The sequence below is a fragment of the Panthera onca genome, chromosome D1 (genome assembly GCF_046562875.1).
Source record: "Panthera onca isolate mPanOnc1 chromosome D1, mPanOnc1 haplotype 2, whole genome shotgun sequence".
NCBI lineage: Eukaryota > Metazoa > Chordata > Mammalia > Carnivora > Felidae > Panthera > Panthera onca.
Window position 1 is genome coordinate 5,167,904 of NC_138348.1, and position 15,979 is coordinate 5,183,882.

A 15,979-nucleotide genomic window follows, 5' to 3' on the forward strand; every position below is an offset into this window, starting at 1 on the left:
AATACACAATGGTTACACAAGACGACGTCAGATCGTGATCAAGAAGGATATGGGGGGAACAAGTCAGGGCCAGAGAGTGACCAGCGAGGGGTTGGTTGGGGAGGGCCCTTTGAGAAGGCAACATTTGGGCAGAGCCCTGGAGGAAGTGAGGGTTGGAGCCTTTTCACAATCAGAGGGAAGCGTTTCCAGATGGAGTGAACAGGATGTACCCAGGCCCCGCAGTGGGAAGGAAGGTGGTTTGTTTCGGGGACAAGAGGATCAGTGTCACTGGGCCACATGCAGGGACAGGGCAGAGGAAGGTAACAAATGGGGGAGGGGTATGCAATGACGCGCATGTTATTTCAAGTGTGACAAGGAGGAGGGAAGGGAGGGCTTAGGGTAGGGGTGTCTTATCTGGGCTTTAGACAGACCTCTGGCTGTTGCCTGGAGGGCGCAACAGAGAGAGAGGCTAATGTGACACTCCCTCTTCCAAAGCACCCTCATTCCTGTCCTTTTTTGGAAGGGTCTGCCTGCCCCAGGGTTTATGGAACAAAGGGAAAAGCAAGGACTTTGGAGCCAAACAGATGGGAACTAAATCTCGGCGGGGTGACCTGGGGCAGGCACCCCTCTCTCTGAGTTGTTTCCTCATCAGGGGAGGAAAGCAGTGAGTAGGGTACGAGCCCCAGCCTGTGTCAGACACACAGTGGGGCCTCCTGCAGCCCCAGATAAGCCCCCTTCTAGCTTTGCTCTTCCTTCCTCTTCCCACCTACCCCCCTTTTTCTGGGAAAAAAGAAAAAGGTGACCAAGGGGTGATGGTCAGGGTCTCAAGGAAGGACTGAGGGAGGCGGCCAGTGCCCTGGGGACACCAGCCAGGGGCAGAGGGAGCAGATCTGCCTGTCGGACCTACAGAGACACCTAGGTCCCCCCCCCCCCCCCCGGGTGGGACACGGACAGAGAAAGGGTAGATCTAGGGAGGCCAGTCTGGGCCCCGTCACAGGAGCTAGCTAGGAGGGAGACATCTGCAGACAGACCACTAGGCCTCCGTGGGAGATGGTCGGGAAGAGAAAGGAAGGTGTGAGCGATCTGGCAGAGGGCATGTCCCCATTTCTATTTTTAATAAGGAGGCCCGGCAGACCCCGGGGGTGCTCAGGGGAAAGAAGGGATTGGCTGGGGCCTGCCGCTCACCCCTTAAAACACCGCACCGCTGGTGCATTTACACTGTTCATCAAGAGCGTGTACTTTTGTAACCCTTAAAAAGAGGCACGTGAACACACGGGCTGTCAGACTAGATACTGTATTTTTGGAGTGGGTGGGGGGTGGGCTGGGGGACCCGGAAGAATGCACCGGGATGGGGATGGGGACTGGGACGGCGGGCTGCACCCAATGCCCGTACTCCCGAGGGCTTCGCCAGAGGAGAGGATGGCGAAGGGGCAGCGGTCTGCGGGCGGGCAGCGCCTCGCACCTGCAGCCCTTCTGGCCTCACCCCTGCTCCTTTGCCCTAGAGGGGCCCGGGTGCCTGAGGGGCAGGGCTCGCCCAGGCCCCGCCCCTGCGCCCCCTTGGCCCCCGGGCTCCTGGCCTCCTGGGGCGGCTCGCAGTCTCCCGCCCCGCCCCTCCGCGCGTGACCTCGGCCCCGCCCCCGCGAGCCCCCGCCCCGCCCCCCCGCCCCCTGCCCCCGGCTCCTCTGTCACTTCCTGATTCCCGCTTCCTGCTTCCCAGAGGCCGGGATCCGGAGCCGCCCGAGGCCGGTGCCGCAGTCCCCGGCGTCCCCGGTGAGCGCGGCGGGCCGGGACTGGGGTCGCGGGCGGGGGACCCGGCTGGGCTGCGGGGGCGGGGCCGCAGGAGGCTGGGGTGGGGGTCGCGAGTCCGAGGAGCCCTTCCCCTCCGCGGCGCCCCACCCTCTGTCCCCACTCCCTGTGGCCACCCAGCCTGTCCCCTCTTGGTTCACCTTGGACCCCGCTCCGAAGGCGCCCTGGGATGCTCTGCGGCCGGGAGCGGCGTCCTGACCACCCCCCTTCCCCCCCCCTCCCCCCGCCCAGTCCTGCAGGCCCCCTGGGCCGGCCTGGGGCTCTCGGCAGCTCCCTGCACATTCCTGCAGGCACTGCACATTCCCTGGGGCTCGGAACTGGGGCTGAGTGCGGCTCCACAGAGGAGTCCTTTCCTGCCTCTTGTGGCTGTCCAACCCATCAGCCAACTTCCAAATCCTGGGCAGGAAGGAGCCTGCTTGCAACTGACTAGGACCCTCCGAGGAGCTTGCCCTGCTCTGGCACCTCCCACTTCCCCCACACATACCAGAGTCAGGGAGGGGCCTGGGTAGGGTCCCGCAAAGCCCCTCCCCACTCAGCAGTGGGGGCCTTGGGTCAGTGCATTTACCCCCCCCACCCCCAGACGCCACCTTAGAGGGGTGGCAGCCAGGGTCTGTCCCTGTGACCCCATTCTGTAACTGGAGAAACTGAAAGCCAAGAGGGTTACGACGACCGGGCCCCTGGTTGCATCCTCCCCGCCTCCCTTCATGCAGCCCCTGGGAGGGATGGGGGTTGTTGGGGTGGGTGAGGGCTGATCCAGGCCTCTCCACCCTGCAGACATGTCCTTCCGCAAAGTGGTCCGGCAGAGCAAATTCCGGCATGTGTTTGGACAGCCGGTCAAGAATGACCAGTGCTACGAAGATATTCGAGTGTCCCGTGTCACCTGGGACAGCACCTTCTGCGCAGTCAACCCCAAGTTCCTGGCGGTGATCGTGGAGGCCAGCGGTGGGGGTGCCTTCCTGGTGCTTCCCCTGAGCAAGGTGGGCCCCCTCAGGGCTGGGGGAAGGACTGGAGACTCGGCCACACCTGCCAGGCCTATCTGCTCACTTCACATTCCGTATCTCGCCCATCCCCACACTGTTGGACAGGTGTCATAATCTACATTTATTGCCCAGGTGGTATTAGCACAGATGGAGAAAGTTTTTTATTGCCACCGAGGCAGAGTCAGGGCCAGAGGCAGAGGCAGAGGCAACAAACATTTCCTGCTCACCCTTGACTGCCCCTCTCATGCCCGCAGACGGGCCGCATCGACAAGGCCTACCCGACGGTGTGTGGACACACGGGACCCGTCCTGGACATCGACTGGTGTCCCCACAATGACGAAGTCATCGCCAGCGGCTCAGAGGACTGTACAGTCATGGTGAGGCACGGGGCTGTGGTTGGGCCCGGGTCACAGGTGTGGCTCGAGGCTGCGGGCAGCGGGGCCGAGCAGAGGCCTCCCCTGGCATCCCCACCCCTCCCACAGGTGTGGCAGATCCCGGAGAACGGGCTGGCCTCCCCGCTGACGGAGCCGGTAGTGGTCCTGGAGGGGCACACCAAGCGAGTGGGCATTGTCACCTGGCACCCGACCGCCCGCAACGTGCTACTCAGTGCAGGTCTGCGCCGCCCGCCCCCCCACCCCCCTGCCCCTCTCTACGCACAGTTCCGGAGCCCCAAACCCTCGCCCGGGCCCATGTGAGGGGTGGTAAAGCTTGACCGCAGAGGTCGAGAGGCCGGGTCTGGTCCCAGGAGGGTGGTCCAAGCCAGCCTGGTGGGCTGATGGCCCCCTGCCCGGCAGGCTGTGACAACGTGGTGCTCGTCTGGAACGTGGGCACGGCGGAGGAACTGTACCGCCTGGACGGCCTGCACCCCGACCTCATCTACAACGTCAGCTGGAACCACAACGGCAGCCTCTTCTGCTCTGCCTGCAAGGACAAGAGCGTGCGCATCATCGACCCCCGCCGGGGCACCCTGGTGGCGGTACGTGGCCCTGGAGGGCTAGGATGATAGTGGACAGGCCCAGGGGCTCTGTCGGGGTGCCGTACTGACCACTGTGTCCCCCGGACAGGAGAGGGAGAGGGCTCACGAGGGGGCCCGTCCCATGCGGGCCATCTTCCTGGCGGACGGCAAGGTGTTCACCACGGGCTTCAGCCGCATGAGCGAGCGGCAGCTGGCACTGTGGGACCCGGTGAGTGGCCATGGCCAGCCCGAGGGGACAGGCTTGATCGAGACTTGGGCCCCACCCTGGGCAAGGAGGGCAGGAGTCACCCCGGAGAGAGGCCTGTGGTTCCCAGGTTCTCAGCCTAGCACCTGAGGCTCCCGGGACCTGGAACCCTGCCAACCTCTTCTGTCCTTGCCCCTTGCTCTCCAGCCTCCCCGACTGCCTCCAGCTTCCTCGAGTCTCAGCCCACATTATTCTTGCCAACCGAAAGGCCCTTCCCTCCTTTGCTTGCCTGTTCCCATCTGGCTGCCCTTCAGGACTCCGTGCAGAGGTCCCCTCCTCCAGGAGGCCTCCCAGCCCTTCCCCTGAAGTGCTCTGTCCCACAGCCCCGTGCTTCTGTATGGTGACCTGCACAAGTCCCTCTGAGACAGAGCTGGTGCTGCCTGGTGCCCCCAGCTGCCACGTGGTAGGGACTTTCTCAGCACTGGCTCAGTGGCCCGCAGTAGGCTAGGAAAGTGAGATCCTGGGAGTGGAGGGGATCCAGGAGGGTGGGAGAGACCCCGTCTGGTGTGGTGGGGGCAGTGCCAGCTGGCATGTGAGGCTGCTTGGGGCCAGTCCTGATGGGGGGCTGAGAAGGTGAGGAGAGGTGGGGGAAAGACTCTGGCCTGACTGCCCCCACCCCATGTGCCAGGAGAACCTCGAGGAGCCCATGGCCCTGCAGGAGCTGGACTCCAGCAATGGGGCCCTGCTGCCCTTCTACGACCCGGACACCAGCGTGGTCTACGTGTGTGGCAAGGTGGGGCTGGGCAGGCCTGACGGGGGAGCAGGGAAGAAGGCTGCCTGCCCGAGCGCTGACCCCTGCCCCCTCCCCCGCCACAGGGTGACTCCAGCATCCGGTACTTTGAGATCACAGATGAGCCCCCCTACATCCACTTCCTGAACACGTTTACCAGCAAAGAGCCCCAGAGGGGCATGGGCAGCATGCCTAAGAGGGGCTTGGAGGTCAGCAAGTGTGAGATTGCCCGGTAAGAAGGGCCTCCCAGGTGGCTGGCTCCAGCGGCAGAGGCCAGGCCATGGCCGTCCAGGGTGAAAGGTCAGATCTTCGGAGGCTGCTCAGAGCAGGAACCAGCCCACAGCAGGGCCAGGGTCAGAGGTCAGAGTGTGGAGGGGCTGGGGCGAGGCCTGGGAGTGGAGAGTGCAGGGAGCCAAGGGAGCCAGTGAGGGGGAGGCTCCACCCATGGCTCCTCCCTCCCCCGCCTTTCCCAGGTTCTACAAACTACACGAACGCAAGTGTGAGCCCATTGTCATGACCGTGCCAAGAAAGGTGAGGCCACCCGGTCCCCCGCCCACCCACTCCCTTCTCCAGCAGACAGGCCAGGCAGGCGTGAGGTCTGTGAATGGGACACGGTTGAGTACGGATGTGGTCAGTGGGCTGGTCACACCCAGCCGGGTGTTGGGCTTTGCCAGACAAGACAGGCAGGGATGGGACAGGTTGAGCTGAGGCCCTGCTCCGGAAGAGCCACAGGAGATGGACAGGAGCCGGGCAGCCGTGGAGGGCTCCCTGTAGTAGGCGACACAGGACCGACAGCATGGCTAGGGTGGGCATAAGCCAGGCAGGGGGAACAGAGGTGAGAATGGAGAGCGGACGGGAGTCTGGCTGTAGGGGAGACTCCCATGAGGAGGGCATCAGTCCCGTGTGGCCTAGCCTCAGATGTCCAGCCAAGAGCCTTGGACGAGCTTCGTTCTCCACTGAGTGGGCCGTTGTGCAAGCCGGGCACGTCCCAGGGAGCAGAGCTGTGAGGGAGGCTGACTTACACGGCTCCCAGGATCCCGTGAAACCACGTAGCTGGCCCCTGCTTAGGAGTGTTGGGAAGGCTTCTGAGGGGGTTGCTGGCGTGTCCCGAAGGGAAGTGAAATGACAGATTTGTGCTTGAGAGAGGCCGCTGGAGGCCAGGCCATCGGAGGATGGGTTGGCAGGGTACGGGCCTGGAGGCCAAGGCAGTGATGAGAGGGCGGCTGCCCAGGGTCCCGACGAGAGGACCCTGACACTGGGCCCCTGACTGATCCCGACCTCCCCCACCCCCTGCCCAGTCGGACCTCTTCCAGGACGATCTGTACCCTGACACGGCTGGGCCTGAGGCGGCCCTGGAGGCAGAGGAGTGGGTGAGCGGGCGGGATGCCAACCCCATTCTCATCTCCCTGCGGGAGGCCTACGTGCCCAGCAAACAGCGGGACCTGAAGGTCAGCCGGCGCAACGTGTTATCCGATAGCCGGCCTGCCGTGGCCCCCAGCTCGGCCCGCCTAGGAGCCTCCACATCCGCTGTCGCCACTCACACTACCGCCCCCAGTGGCAGCCTCGCCGGAGCCGGGGTACGTGCCTCACAGTCGGGGCGGTGTCGGGAAGCCCCAGGTGTCACCCTGGTCTGCTGTGTGCACCCGAACCATTCGCCGCCTGTCTGCCGGGCTCAGGCCCCTGCCTGGTAGATCTGGGGAGGGCTGCAGCTCCACGACACCTGACCGCCTATCCCCCCCCCCCACCCTCACTGTCCCTGCAGGAGGCTGGGAAGCTGGAGGAGGTGATGCAGGAGCTCCGGGCACTGAGGGCGCTGGTCAAGGAGCAGGGGGAGCGCATTGGCCGCCTGGAAGAACAGCTTGGCCGAGTAGAGAATGGGGACGCTTAGGACCGTAGGCCCAGGGGGTGCCACTCCCCCTCACCTCCTCCTCCACTCCCTTCTCACCCAGCCTCTGTTGGCAAGTCCCACCGCCGGCTGGCTGCCTCCTGCCCCTGCCCAGGGCCTCTGGGGCAGGTTCGGGGGCAGTCCACACCCTGTCCCATCCTGTGGGCCCAGGCTAGAGCCACCACCTGGCTCTTGTCATTGTTACTGTGGAGGGTTTTTGTACCAAGGCAAGCTTATACTCTGAGGGACCATCTCCCCCCCAGTTCCCTGCTCCTTCCGCAGAGTAAGCGGGAGGCACAGGCTCTATATTTTCATTCCAAATAAAATTCTCTTTCTAAAAGCCAGGTTTGCCATTCTGCAAAGGGTGGGGCTGGGAAAGGAAGTCTGGAAGGCTGGGGACAAATGAGGCCCACGGGGATCCCAGATCTGAGGGAGGTCTGGGGGCCATGAGCATCCCCCACAGCCAGCGCTTCCCTGAATTCTGCCGAGTAGAGAAACTGAGGTCGCGGACCTGTGGAGACCCGGGACGGCGTCCTGCTTTGAGCCGGTGCCATTCCTCCTTTTGGAGGCCTGGTCACAGGCCCCACAGCCCAAGCGTCACCCGGCGAGAGACCTATGAGGCTCCGGTGTGGGTCAGGGTGGTCCCGAGAGGCCCAAGGCCCCCCACCAGGGGATATGGCAGGGAGTGTTGGGTGGGGTATTGTGGGCAGGAAGCGGAAGCGTCGAGTAACCCCCAGCTGCAGCTGAGCGCGCCAGAGCTCACTTCCACTCAGCACAGTCAGAGCTGGCGGTGGGCGCCTGAGCACTGAGGCCGGCGGACTGATGGTGAGCCCAGGAGCCCACTGGGCCCTGCAGTGGGGGCGACAGGTCGGGGCTGGAATGTCTGGGCCCTGGGAGCTAAGTGAGGATTTCTCCCCCGTGCCCCACTGGGGCCCACGGGCAGAAGCAGCCAGTCAAGGGCAGAGGCGGGAGACCCCGGGCGAGCGTGGGGCAGAAGCTGGGCCCTCCTCTCCCCTTACCGCCGAGCTGGGCCTCCCTGGGATTCGGAGTGTGCCCCTAGCACCCCACTCCGGGCCTAGACCCCCTTCGAGAACCTTTGCTAGACTCTCTCTCTCACCTGCTCTGCTTGGGACCTGGGACCTGGGCAGAGCCTGCCTGCATCCCTGGAGCCCAGGCAGAGAGAGGGCCTGGGGCGCGCGAAGAGGAGGCTTGCTTGAAACCTCGGCACCCCTCCCCCCCTCTGCCACCTCCCCCATCTGCCTTTTTCCAACCGCAGGCTTCCTCTGTTAGCAGCACCAGCCTCTCCCAGCCCCTGGCCCTGCGAACCTAAGGCCCCCAGGGGACGGGGAGTTGAGCGGAAGCAGTGCAGCTGGGGCAGTCCCACGTGTGGGAGGGAAGAGGGGCTTCAGGGGCCCCCATCCTGAGGCCTGGCCGGGTGGAGGGTAAACAGTTGTCCCGGAGGTGGTCCCTCCATCCCAGGCCTCAGGAGGAGCCAGCCCCGACAACCTGCCTCGCAGGCCACCTCTCTCCTTCAACACCCCACCCCCACCCCACAGGCAGTCTGGACACTTTCAACCAGTATTAACTGAGCACCTGCTATGCGTGCTGGGAATTCAGTGCTGGAGCCGTAAGGATCCCTGTCTCCCTGCTGCTTACGCCGCTGGGGCAGAGACGGGGTAAACGGCAAGCACCTGCCGGCTGTGTGAGGAGCACAAGGGAGAGGAAAACAGAGCCAGGCTCGGCCAGGCGCGGGGGGAAGCGGCAGGGCAGTACTCCGGGTCAGATTGGGCCTCACGGAGATGGTCTGAGCCAAGGCGAGCCGGCAGCCGTGTGGCTCTCGGGGATGGGGCATCTGGCCGGAGGGACCAGGCGGCACACGGTCCCCTGGCAGGCGCAGGCTCGTACAGCGCAGGTGGGGTGGCGAGGGCAGGGCATCAGAGGCTCCGTGGCCGGATCTCAAAGGACTGGGGCCCTAAGAACTTGGGTTTTTCTGCTTGACTGTCCCCATTTTGCCCAAGAGGCAATTGAGGACCCAGGCACCAACTACCCCCTCCTCCCCCACCCAGCCCCGGTGACGAGCCCCCGCCTGTCTCCCCGCAGGACCTGCCCTGTGCCCTAGGGCTTGGGACACTGCTGGCCCTGCCGGGGGTCCTGTGCTCGGGCAGCGGCACCTCGGATGGTGAGGCCCCCAGCTCTGGCACGGTCGTGCTGCTGCTGCTCCTGCTGCTGCTCCTGCTGGTCACCGGCCTGGCGCTGGCCTGGCGCCGCCTCAGCCGCGACTCGGGGGGCTACTACCACCCGGCCCGCCTGGGCGCCGCCCTGTGGGGCCGCACGCGCCGCCTGCTCTGGGCCAGCCCTCCAGGCCGCTGGCTCCGGGCCCGGGTTGAGCTGGGGTCACCCGATGAGGACCCAGAGCAGCAGCAGGACGAGCAGGACGAGGAAGAGGACTACCACCTGGTTGGAGGCCTGGGGGAGACACAGTCCCAGGACGAGGGCCAGCGATGCGGAGAGGCGCCCGGCCCACGGCAGGCGGCAGAGCCCGCTGAGGAAGCACGTGACAGTAACGCCGACGGGGGCCTGGGCCTCAGCTCCCAGGGGCCGGCGGGCTCAGGGGGCAGCGCTGAGGCCCTGCTGAGTGACCTTCACGCCTTTGCTGGCAGCGCGGCCTGGGATGACAGCGCTGAAGCGCCAGAGGGCCAGGGCCTCCACGTCACCGCACTGTAGGAGCCCGCGTGGTGCCACATCCCCGTCACCGTGCCTCTGCTTCCCAAAGCCGCCACGGCCGCTTGGACACAGCCTGCCCTGGACCCACTGTCGCCCACATCCCCAGATGGAGAGTCTCAGACTATCACTCCCTTACCCATTCGGTCCCCAGAGCCGTGCATCCCTGTCCCCATCGGGAAGGCCACCCATCCCTATGGGCACTGGGCAGCCACCTGAAATAAAAGCCCTCCAGCCCTGTGACTCTGTGGTCCTGTAGCGACCCTTTCCATCTCTCAGCAGGGGCTCCTCCCAGCGCCACCCCACCCACTCCTGCCCCCAGAAATCCAAGTTCAAGAGCCAGGTCAGTGCCATGATTCAATATTTTAATTCGCTAAGGGCACAGCTCAACTGCAGGAGGCCAGCTGGGCGGCAAGGCCACTCCACTGACAGCCACAGCCTGTGGCCCTCTGTGGGCATGGTCCAGGGGCACAGCCACCCCCAACAGAGACACACCCTCACACACACTCACTCCTGTACTCTTGGACACACCTCCAGGCCTCTGGAACTGGCCCAGGGTCCCGCTTGCCCTCACAGCCATCCGTCCTCCTAGCGCCCAGGGCGCCCACGGCCCCTCTTAGACTTCTTGGTCCCTGAGGGGGGTCGGATGGGGAGGGGGGCAGAGCTCGAGGGTGGCGGTGGTGGTGGCAGGAGAGGAGGTAGAGGGGACTCCGTGGGCTCCAATGGGCCAGGGCTGGGCCGGAATCCCTCAAAGGGTGAGAATTTCAGGGGGCTGCAGGGAAAACCAAGGCTGAGTCAGCACCTACTGGCACTGGGGTCAGAGGGCCAACTTCCCCACCTGCCTGGGCACACAGACTATGAGGTCAGGTGCCCAGCCAGGCAGCCTGTGCCACGAGGGGTCCCCAGTGGTAGATGACAAAGGGGTCCCCAGCGGTAGAGGCTAGCACTGAGATTCAACCAAGGCAGCCCTGGGGTGGACGGGGCAGAGCCAAAGCTAGAACTGGCCTCCTGCTCCAGCTACACACTCCCTTCTGCCCTGTGGTACCTGACCGGGGTCCGGGGGCTGCTGTTCAGGCGCCTGGGGGAGCGTAGCTTGGGCTGGAAGGAGAAGCCCTCCTTGCTGCTGTCCAGGACGGAGGGTGCCACGTACGTGAAGCCCTGGGAAGGAGGTGAGGCAGGGCTGGGCAACGCTCAGCATCCCCCACTCCTTAGCCACAATCCTTCCCGTGTCCCCATAACCCTCGGGCCACAAAGGACCTCACCAGGAAGGCCTGGTTGGCGCTCTCACTGAGGGCCGTATCATCTGGACTGTCCACTGGCGTCTGCCGTGTGAAGTGGATGTCAAACTGGCTCACGTCCTCCTCTGACTGCTGTGAGCGACCCGAATGGGGAGGAGGGATCAGGGGGCGTCCAAGATGGGCCCTCCACCTGCCCCCAGTCCGGTGGGACCTCCACTCACCAGACAGGGCCTGAAAGGGGGGTCTACGCGGCGAGCCAGGAGGTCATCCCAATTAATGTGTCGGAAGAAGGGGTGTCTCTGTGGGTAGAGTGCCCCCAAACACCACCATTTCACCCTCTTCGGCTCCCTCAGTAACTCCCTCTGCCCTAAGGCCCTGACTGCCCCCTGTCCTTTGGGGGCTCAGCCCCGCCCTCTCCTGATGGTCCCAGACCCACCTGCACATCAGCAGCGTCTCCTGGGCCGCCACCCATCCGTTGGCTGGGATTCCGCTTCAGAAACTGCGGGGCGAGGGCAGAGGGTGAGGGTCTGGGGGACAGACACTGACTGTGTGTTCCCCTGTGTTCCTGGGGGCTGGCTGGGGCGGGGAAGGGTGGAGGAGGGAGAAGGCCTCTGGAGTTGGGTCTCCACCTACGGGCCACCCTAGGACTTCCAAACTTGGTCCAATGGGCCCTCTGCCATGAAGACTTCGTAAAGGCACCTGGTCACCGGGATCACTCCAGGGCACTCCAGCAGGGATCCAGTCTCCAAACCCACCCTTCCCACTTTTATCCCTAATGATTGCCTTCGTGATGGGAGAGCGGCTAGCTCATCATGAACGTTTTCTTTGGCTGATGAGAACTTGGGACTACAAATGGGTACAGGGTCAGCAGCTGGTCTACAACAGAGCTAAGGCACAAGCTCGGTGTCTTGGAACCCAAAGCAAGTGCCGCTTCATCCCAAAGGCATACTGCACAAGTGGGGATGTCGCACAGCCCAGAGGACCCCGTACGGGGCCTAGAAGACATGGGGGCTGGACCAGGGGCAGGAGGGAGCCCAACCGCCCTCCCCCCCTTTTTTTTTTAAGTTTATTCATTTATTCTGAGAGAGAGAAAGAGAATCCCAAGCAGGCTCTGCACTGGGGCTCGAACTCATGAACTGTAAGATCATGACCTGAGCTGAAATCAAGAGTCTGGACGCTTAACTGACTGAGCGCCCCCAGGCGCCCCCGGAGCCCACCTTTTTGACGAGGTCCCGGGCATCCGGGGTGAGGTAGGGGGGCAGTATCAGCTTCCCTTTGATGATCTTGTCCATGGTTTTCTTCCGGTTCTCCGCAGTGAAGGGTGGCTGGAGAAAGCAGACGGTGAGAGGAGACTTGCGGGCTTCACCCCAGGCCCTGCCCCTGGCCGGGATGGGGACCCCTCCCACCCCTCTCCCCCCTCCCCTCCTCCCCAGGAGGCTGGACTTGCCGATCCAGTGAGCATGTCGTACATCAGGGCCCCCAGGCTCCACCAGTCCACCGCCCGGTTGTGGCCACTGCGCACCAGAATCTCAGGGGCCCTGAGGGGACGGGTGAAACCATCAGCCCGGCCAGGGCTTTCCTGGCAGTTCTCCCCACCCCTGGTCCCAGCCAGCTACCACTTACATGTACTCAATGGTGCCACAGAAGGTGTGGGTGACGGCGCCCTCATGGATCGACTCCTTGCAGAGTCCAAAGTCTGTCAGTTTGATGTGGCCTGGGGAAGATGTTGGAGAGGGTGGTCAGGGCCCTGGCTCACTGCACGGTGCTCCTCGGCCCTCCCGGCAGATTCTGACCCGCCTCGCAGCTGCGGGGGGCAGGGTGCACGCGCGCATGCGCACCCTGGCTGCTGAGCATGATGTTCTCAGGTTTGAGGTCCCGGTAGATGATGCCTTGGGAGTGCAGATGGCCCAGGGCCAGCGTGATCTCTGCCAGGTAGAAACTGCAGAGACAGGACAGGGTGAAGGCAAGGGTAGGGGTGGGGCTTGCTCTGGGGAGAGGGGATCCCTGGAGCCCCTCAGGAGAGGCAAGAAGTAATACCTACCAGGCCGTGTCTTCCAGGAAGATGCCCTCTCGCTCCAGATGCGTGAAGAGCTCACCGCCTGCGACACAAACACGTCAGCAGCCGTGTGCTGGGAGCAAGTGCCTTTGCGCTCTGAATCTTGGTTTCTTCTTGGGGAGAGTGGGACTCGTAATTCCGGCCCTACCTGCCTCACAGAGCTGCCGTGGGGATTCAATTCAATTCAGCAAACATCTACCGACGCCTACTCGGTGTCTGGCCCTGTGCTGGGTGAAGCTGGGGACACAGAGATGAAGAGACCCAGCCATTGCCCTCAGGACGCTCAGTCTAATGGGGAGACAGACATGCACACAGGTGCTCTAACATGCCAGACTGAGGCAACAGCTCCAAGAGCTTAACCCAAAAAATCTCACAGAGGCGGCAAAATTACTCCCAATGTGAGGGGACACAGCCCATGGTAGCAATGAGAATTAAGGGGGCGCTGAGACAGACACAGATACTGGAGCTCACAGGGCCCATCTGGTGCAGATGGGACAGGGGGAGGGGGCAGGCCCCACCACTTCGTGGCCAGCAGGGGGCACCAGGCCAAGGAGGCCAGGCTTATCCGAGCAGTTACAAGGAGCCATGACTGTGAGTGTCGGGGACAATTCCACGCCACACGACGACCACCCTGGGAGTTCGTGGAGGAGACACTAGGAAGAGGGTGAGCTGAAGGCCTCAGGCCCGGTTTGGAAACAACTGTGACTCGTGCCCTCCCCTCAAGAGAGTGGAGATGATGGAGGACACTGCCAAGAATGAACCAGCTGGATCTGGGACCTGATCGGACACAGGGCACCCAGGAGAGAGGAGCAGGACATGAAGGGGTGGTGGATGTGGACAAAACAAGCCCCTGAGTTTCTGTACGAACTCCCACTGTTCCCGTCCACCCCCAATACAGGTGAGGGACACAAGAGGTGCCGGACAGACGTTTGCTGAACGAATGGATGGATGGACAGACGGGTGGATGAAGGGATGGATGGACAGACGGATGGATGAGTGTGGGGGCCCCCTAGCCATTCTACACACCACATCTCTCCGGGCTTCCCCAGAGTTCCCAGTGCTTCCTGGCTGGTTCCCTGGCCCTGGTTCCCCCGCTGGGCCCGCGCTCATACCACTGAGGCACTCGAGGATGAGGTAGAGTTTGCCACCAGTCTGGAAGGCATAGGCCAGTTCCACAATGAAGGGGTGCTTCACTGACTCTAGAATGTTCCGTTCAGCCCGCGTGTGTGCTGTGTCCTTGGCGTTGCGCACAATTTTGGCCTGAAGAGGCGGGGATCACAGTCAGAAGGTAGGTGCCTCGGGCTCCTTTAGTCCCTCCAGCCATTACCCTTCCGCCACCCTGTTTCACTCCATTGTATTTTTTCACAATCCCGCTAACGACGGTCATCCTTCTCAAGGACTGATTTATCCTCTAGAGGTATATCTCCACTTTGGCACGGATGGCATTTGGGGCAGGTAATTCTTTGCCGTGGGCGCCGTCTTGTACATCGGAGGATGTTTAACAGCGTCCCGGGCCTCTACCTACTGGATGCCAGGAGCACCCTCTCCAGCTGTGACTCAAAAATGTGGAAATTGCCACATGTCCCCTGGGAGGCAAAACAGCCCATAGGCGAGAACTACCATACAATAATATAACCGCAATGGACAATAAACCAGCAAATGCCCAAGACTGGCACCGTTTCCACCATCACGTTCACTAGTGTCTTCCCAAAGCCTGGAAGAGTGCTTGGGGAATGGCAGCCACCGAGTAAGGATTTGCTGGCTGAACAAATGACTCACCTTCCTCAGGACTTTCATGGCATATATTTTTCCCAAATTGGTGCCCTGCACCTTTCGCACTTGGAACACCTGTAGGGCAGGGGAGACAGGATTAACCTCCCTCTCCATAGCCTACCTTCACAAAGCTCCACCCTAAAGCTCCGGCCTTGAGACCGAGAGGCCTAGGCCCACCCAAGGGTGGGGCAGGAAAGATGTCGGGGGCGGACTCTGAGAGGATTTGCCCTTCCCTCCTTTATGTTTTTACCCCAGAGATCTACAGAGGCTCTAGTGATCTACAAGTCTAATTTGTTTTGAGACCCTCTGCTGCTGCAAGACTGAGGCAGGGAGACCAGCAGGGGAGAAGGGCCAGTACCTTGCCATAGCCCCCCTTGCCCAGCACACGCAGCAGCTCAAAGCAGTGGGGCCCGATGCGCTCGGGGCCCAGGTTCACACTGGTCTCCGTTAACTCCACCTCCTCGCAGTGTCCCACAGGCCTATTGACGCAAGAGGTTAATGGGGGCAAGGCTCCAGTTCGCCCCAGCCCATTCCCTCCCTGCACACCGCCCTCCCCCCCCCCCCCCCAACACAACCCGCACTCACTCCAGGCCAGCCGCCCTCAACTCTCCGTGGGGCCACACGTCCTGTGAGAAACCGAGGGGTAAGAGCCAAGGAAGGTACCAGGAGCCCTCCCCCTCAAGCTGGACTACTTGGCCCGGGAGAGGAGGGGGTCAGGAATGGGAGCTAGGGGGCGATGGGCCAGCACTGGGGAGGAGAGGCCGAGGGCAGAAAAGGGAGAACCAGGGGAAGGGCTGGGGACCTGGAAGACAGGTCAGGGTGGGTGAGGATGGGTCAGACCTTAATGGGGGCCGGGATCTGAGACACCGGCTGGGGGGAAGCCAGCGCCATTCCACCGCCTAGGGGGTGGGATCGGCTCCGGGATCGAGCCGCGCCCAGGAGGACCACTCACCGAGGGGCTGAACTCTGGCTCGCCCTCGCTGCCTTCCTCCGTCTCCAGGTCCAGGTCAAACACGGCCGCCATAGCGGCGCCGGCCCGGCGGGCCCCTCGGCCCTTGCTCGGCCGCGCTCGGACTGACAGTCCGGGGGGCGGAGGGTAGTCTGTACGTCATCACTCCGCGACCGAGGCGGCGGCGGCGCGCGCCGATGACGTAGGGCCCACCCCCAGGCCCGCTTCGTCAAGGAGGGGAGAAAAGATGGCGCCCAGCGCAAGGCCTCTCGGGAAGCGGCTTAACCCTCTTGGGCGGGACCTTCTCAGTCTTGCCAGCACTGTTCCCCCGGGGCGGCACCGGACAAGGGCTACCTGGAAGGCGCTCATCTTGGTTCTGGGGAGAGTTTGAGTGTGCCTGGGACAGAGGCACAGGCAGGTATGGCTGTAAACTTAACTCCCAGCCCCGTTCAAGCCGTGCGCTGGCTGCGTGGCTGGGTGGCTGGGCGCTGGCTGGGTGGCGAAAGGCAGGTCGCGTCTCTCTGTTCGGTCCTGAAAGAGAGGTAGCTGCGTCTCAGTCTCCTTAACGTGCCACCTGACTCGAGGAGCCTGCAAGTCAAAGCATATACTGGGTGACGACGGCTCCACGCCCAGGTCAGGCTG

General features: G+C 63.2%; 3 protein-coding genes across 6 annotated transcripts; 2 read left to right on the forward strand and 1 right to left on the reverse strand.

Annotated features, from left to right (window-relative positions):
* Positions 1 to 200: 200 nt before the first annotated feature.
* Positions 201 to 6,940, forward strand: CORO1B (coronin 1B). Of its 2 annotated transcripts, XM_060607396.3 has the most exons (12): positions 201 to 299; positions 1,697 to 1,749; positions 2,560 to 2,762; positions 3,020 to 3,142; positions 3,248 to 3,377; positions 3,560 to 3,741; positions 3,830 to 3,949; positions 4,614 to 4,718; positions 4,802 to 4,947; positions 5,189 to 5,246; positions 6,014 to 6,292; positions 6,478 to 6,940. In XM_060607396.3, the coding sequence occupies exons 1-12, from the start codon at positions 277 to 279 to the stop codon at positions 6,601 to 6,603; spliced, it is 1,548 nt and encodes a 515-aa protein (XP_060463379.1). In that variant the 5' UTR covers positions 201 to 276; the 3' UTR covers positions 6,604 to 6,940. The 2 variants fall into 2 exon arrangements, with proteins under 2 accessions (XP_060463379.1, XP_060463377.2); XM_060607394.3 differs by lacking the exon at positions 201 to 299 and having other exon boundaries at positions 4,617 to 4,718.
* A 367-nt stretch (positions 6,941 to 7,307) lies between these two features.
* On the forward strand, positions 7,308 to 9,564 carry PTPRCAP (protein tyrosine phosphatase receptor type C associated protein). The gene is made up of 2 exons (XM_060607406.3): positions 7,308 to 7,425; positions 8,701 to 9,564. Exons 1-2 carry the CDS (start codon positions 7,423 to 7,425, stop codon positions 9,322 to 9,324), a joined length of 627 nt encoding a protein of 208 aa, XP_060463389.1. The 5' UTR covers positions 7,308 to 7,422; the 3' UTR covers positions 9,325 to 9,564.
* A 108-nt stretch (positions 9,565 to 9,672) lies between these two features.
* On the reverse strand, positions 9,673 to 15,498 carry RPS6KB2 (ribosomal protein S6 kinase B2). Of its 3 annotated transcripts, none has more exons than XM_060607399.3 (15): positions 15,341 to 15,497; positions 14,974 to 15,014; positions 14,747 to 14,867; positions 14,395 to 14,463; positions 13,728 to 13,875; positions 12,601 to 12,658; positions 12,398 to 12,498; positions 12,183 to 12,273; positions 12,007 to 12,097; positions 11,777 to 11,884; positions 10,996 to 11,058; positions 10,781 to 10,858; positions 10,584 to 10,688; positions 10,367 to 10,479; positions 9,673 to 10,093 (listed from the first exon to the last, which is right to left on the reverse strand). In XM_060607399.3, exons 1-15 carry the CDS (start codon positions 15,410 to 15,412, stop codon positions 9,910 to 9,912), a joined length of 1,443 nt encoding a protein of 480 aa, XP_060463382.3. In that variant the 5' UTR covers positions 15,413 to 15,497; the 3' UTR covers positions 9,673 to 9,909. The 3 variants fall into 3 exon arrangements, with proteins under 3 accessions (XP_060463382.3, XP_060463381.3, XP_081646358.1); XM_060607398.3 differs by having other exon boundaries at positions 10,584 to 10,691; positions 15,341 to 15,486; XM_081790232.1 differs by lacking the exons at positions 10,584 to 10,688; positions 10,781 to 10,858 and having other exon boundaries at positions 15,341 to 15,498.
* Between the last annotated feature and the right edge of the window lie 481 nt (positions 15,499 to 15,979).

Excerpts from the sequence above, each read along its gene's own strand:
- RPS6KB2 (XM_060607398.3), bottom strand. The coding sequence starts at position 15,412 with ATGGCGGCCGTGTTTGACCTGGACCTGGAGACGGAGGAAGGCAGCGAG. Across the intron at positions 11,885-12,006 it reads ACGACATGCTCACTGGATCG|CCACCCTTCACTGCGGAGAA; the intron begins GCAAGTCCAGCC and ends TGCTTTCTCCAG. Across the intron at positions 10,859-10,995 it reads GAGACGCTGCTGATGTGCAG|AGACACCCCTTCTTCCGACA; the intron begins GTGGGTCTGGGA and ends CTCTACCCACAG.
- CORO1B (XM_060607396.3), top strand. The coding sequence starts at position 277 with ATGCAGGGACAGGGCAGAGGAAG. Across the intron at positions 3,143-3,247 it reads CAGAGGACTGTACAGTCATG|GTGTGGCAGATCCCGGAGAA; the intron begins GTGAGGCACGGG and ends CCCCTCCCACAG. Across the intron at positions 5,247-6,013 it reads TCATGACCGTGCCAAGAAAG|TCGGACCTCTTCCAGGACGA; the intron begins GTGAGGCCACCC and ends CCCCCTGCCCAG.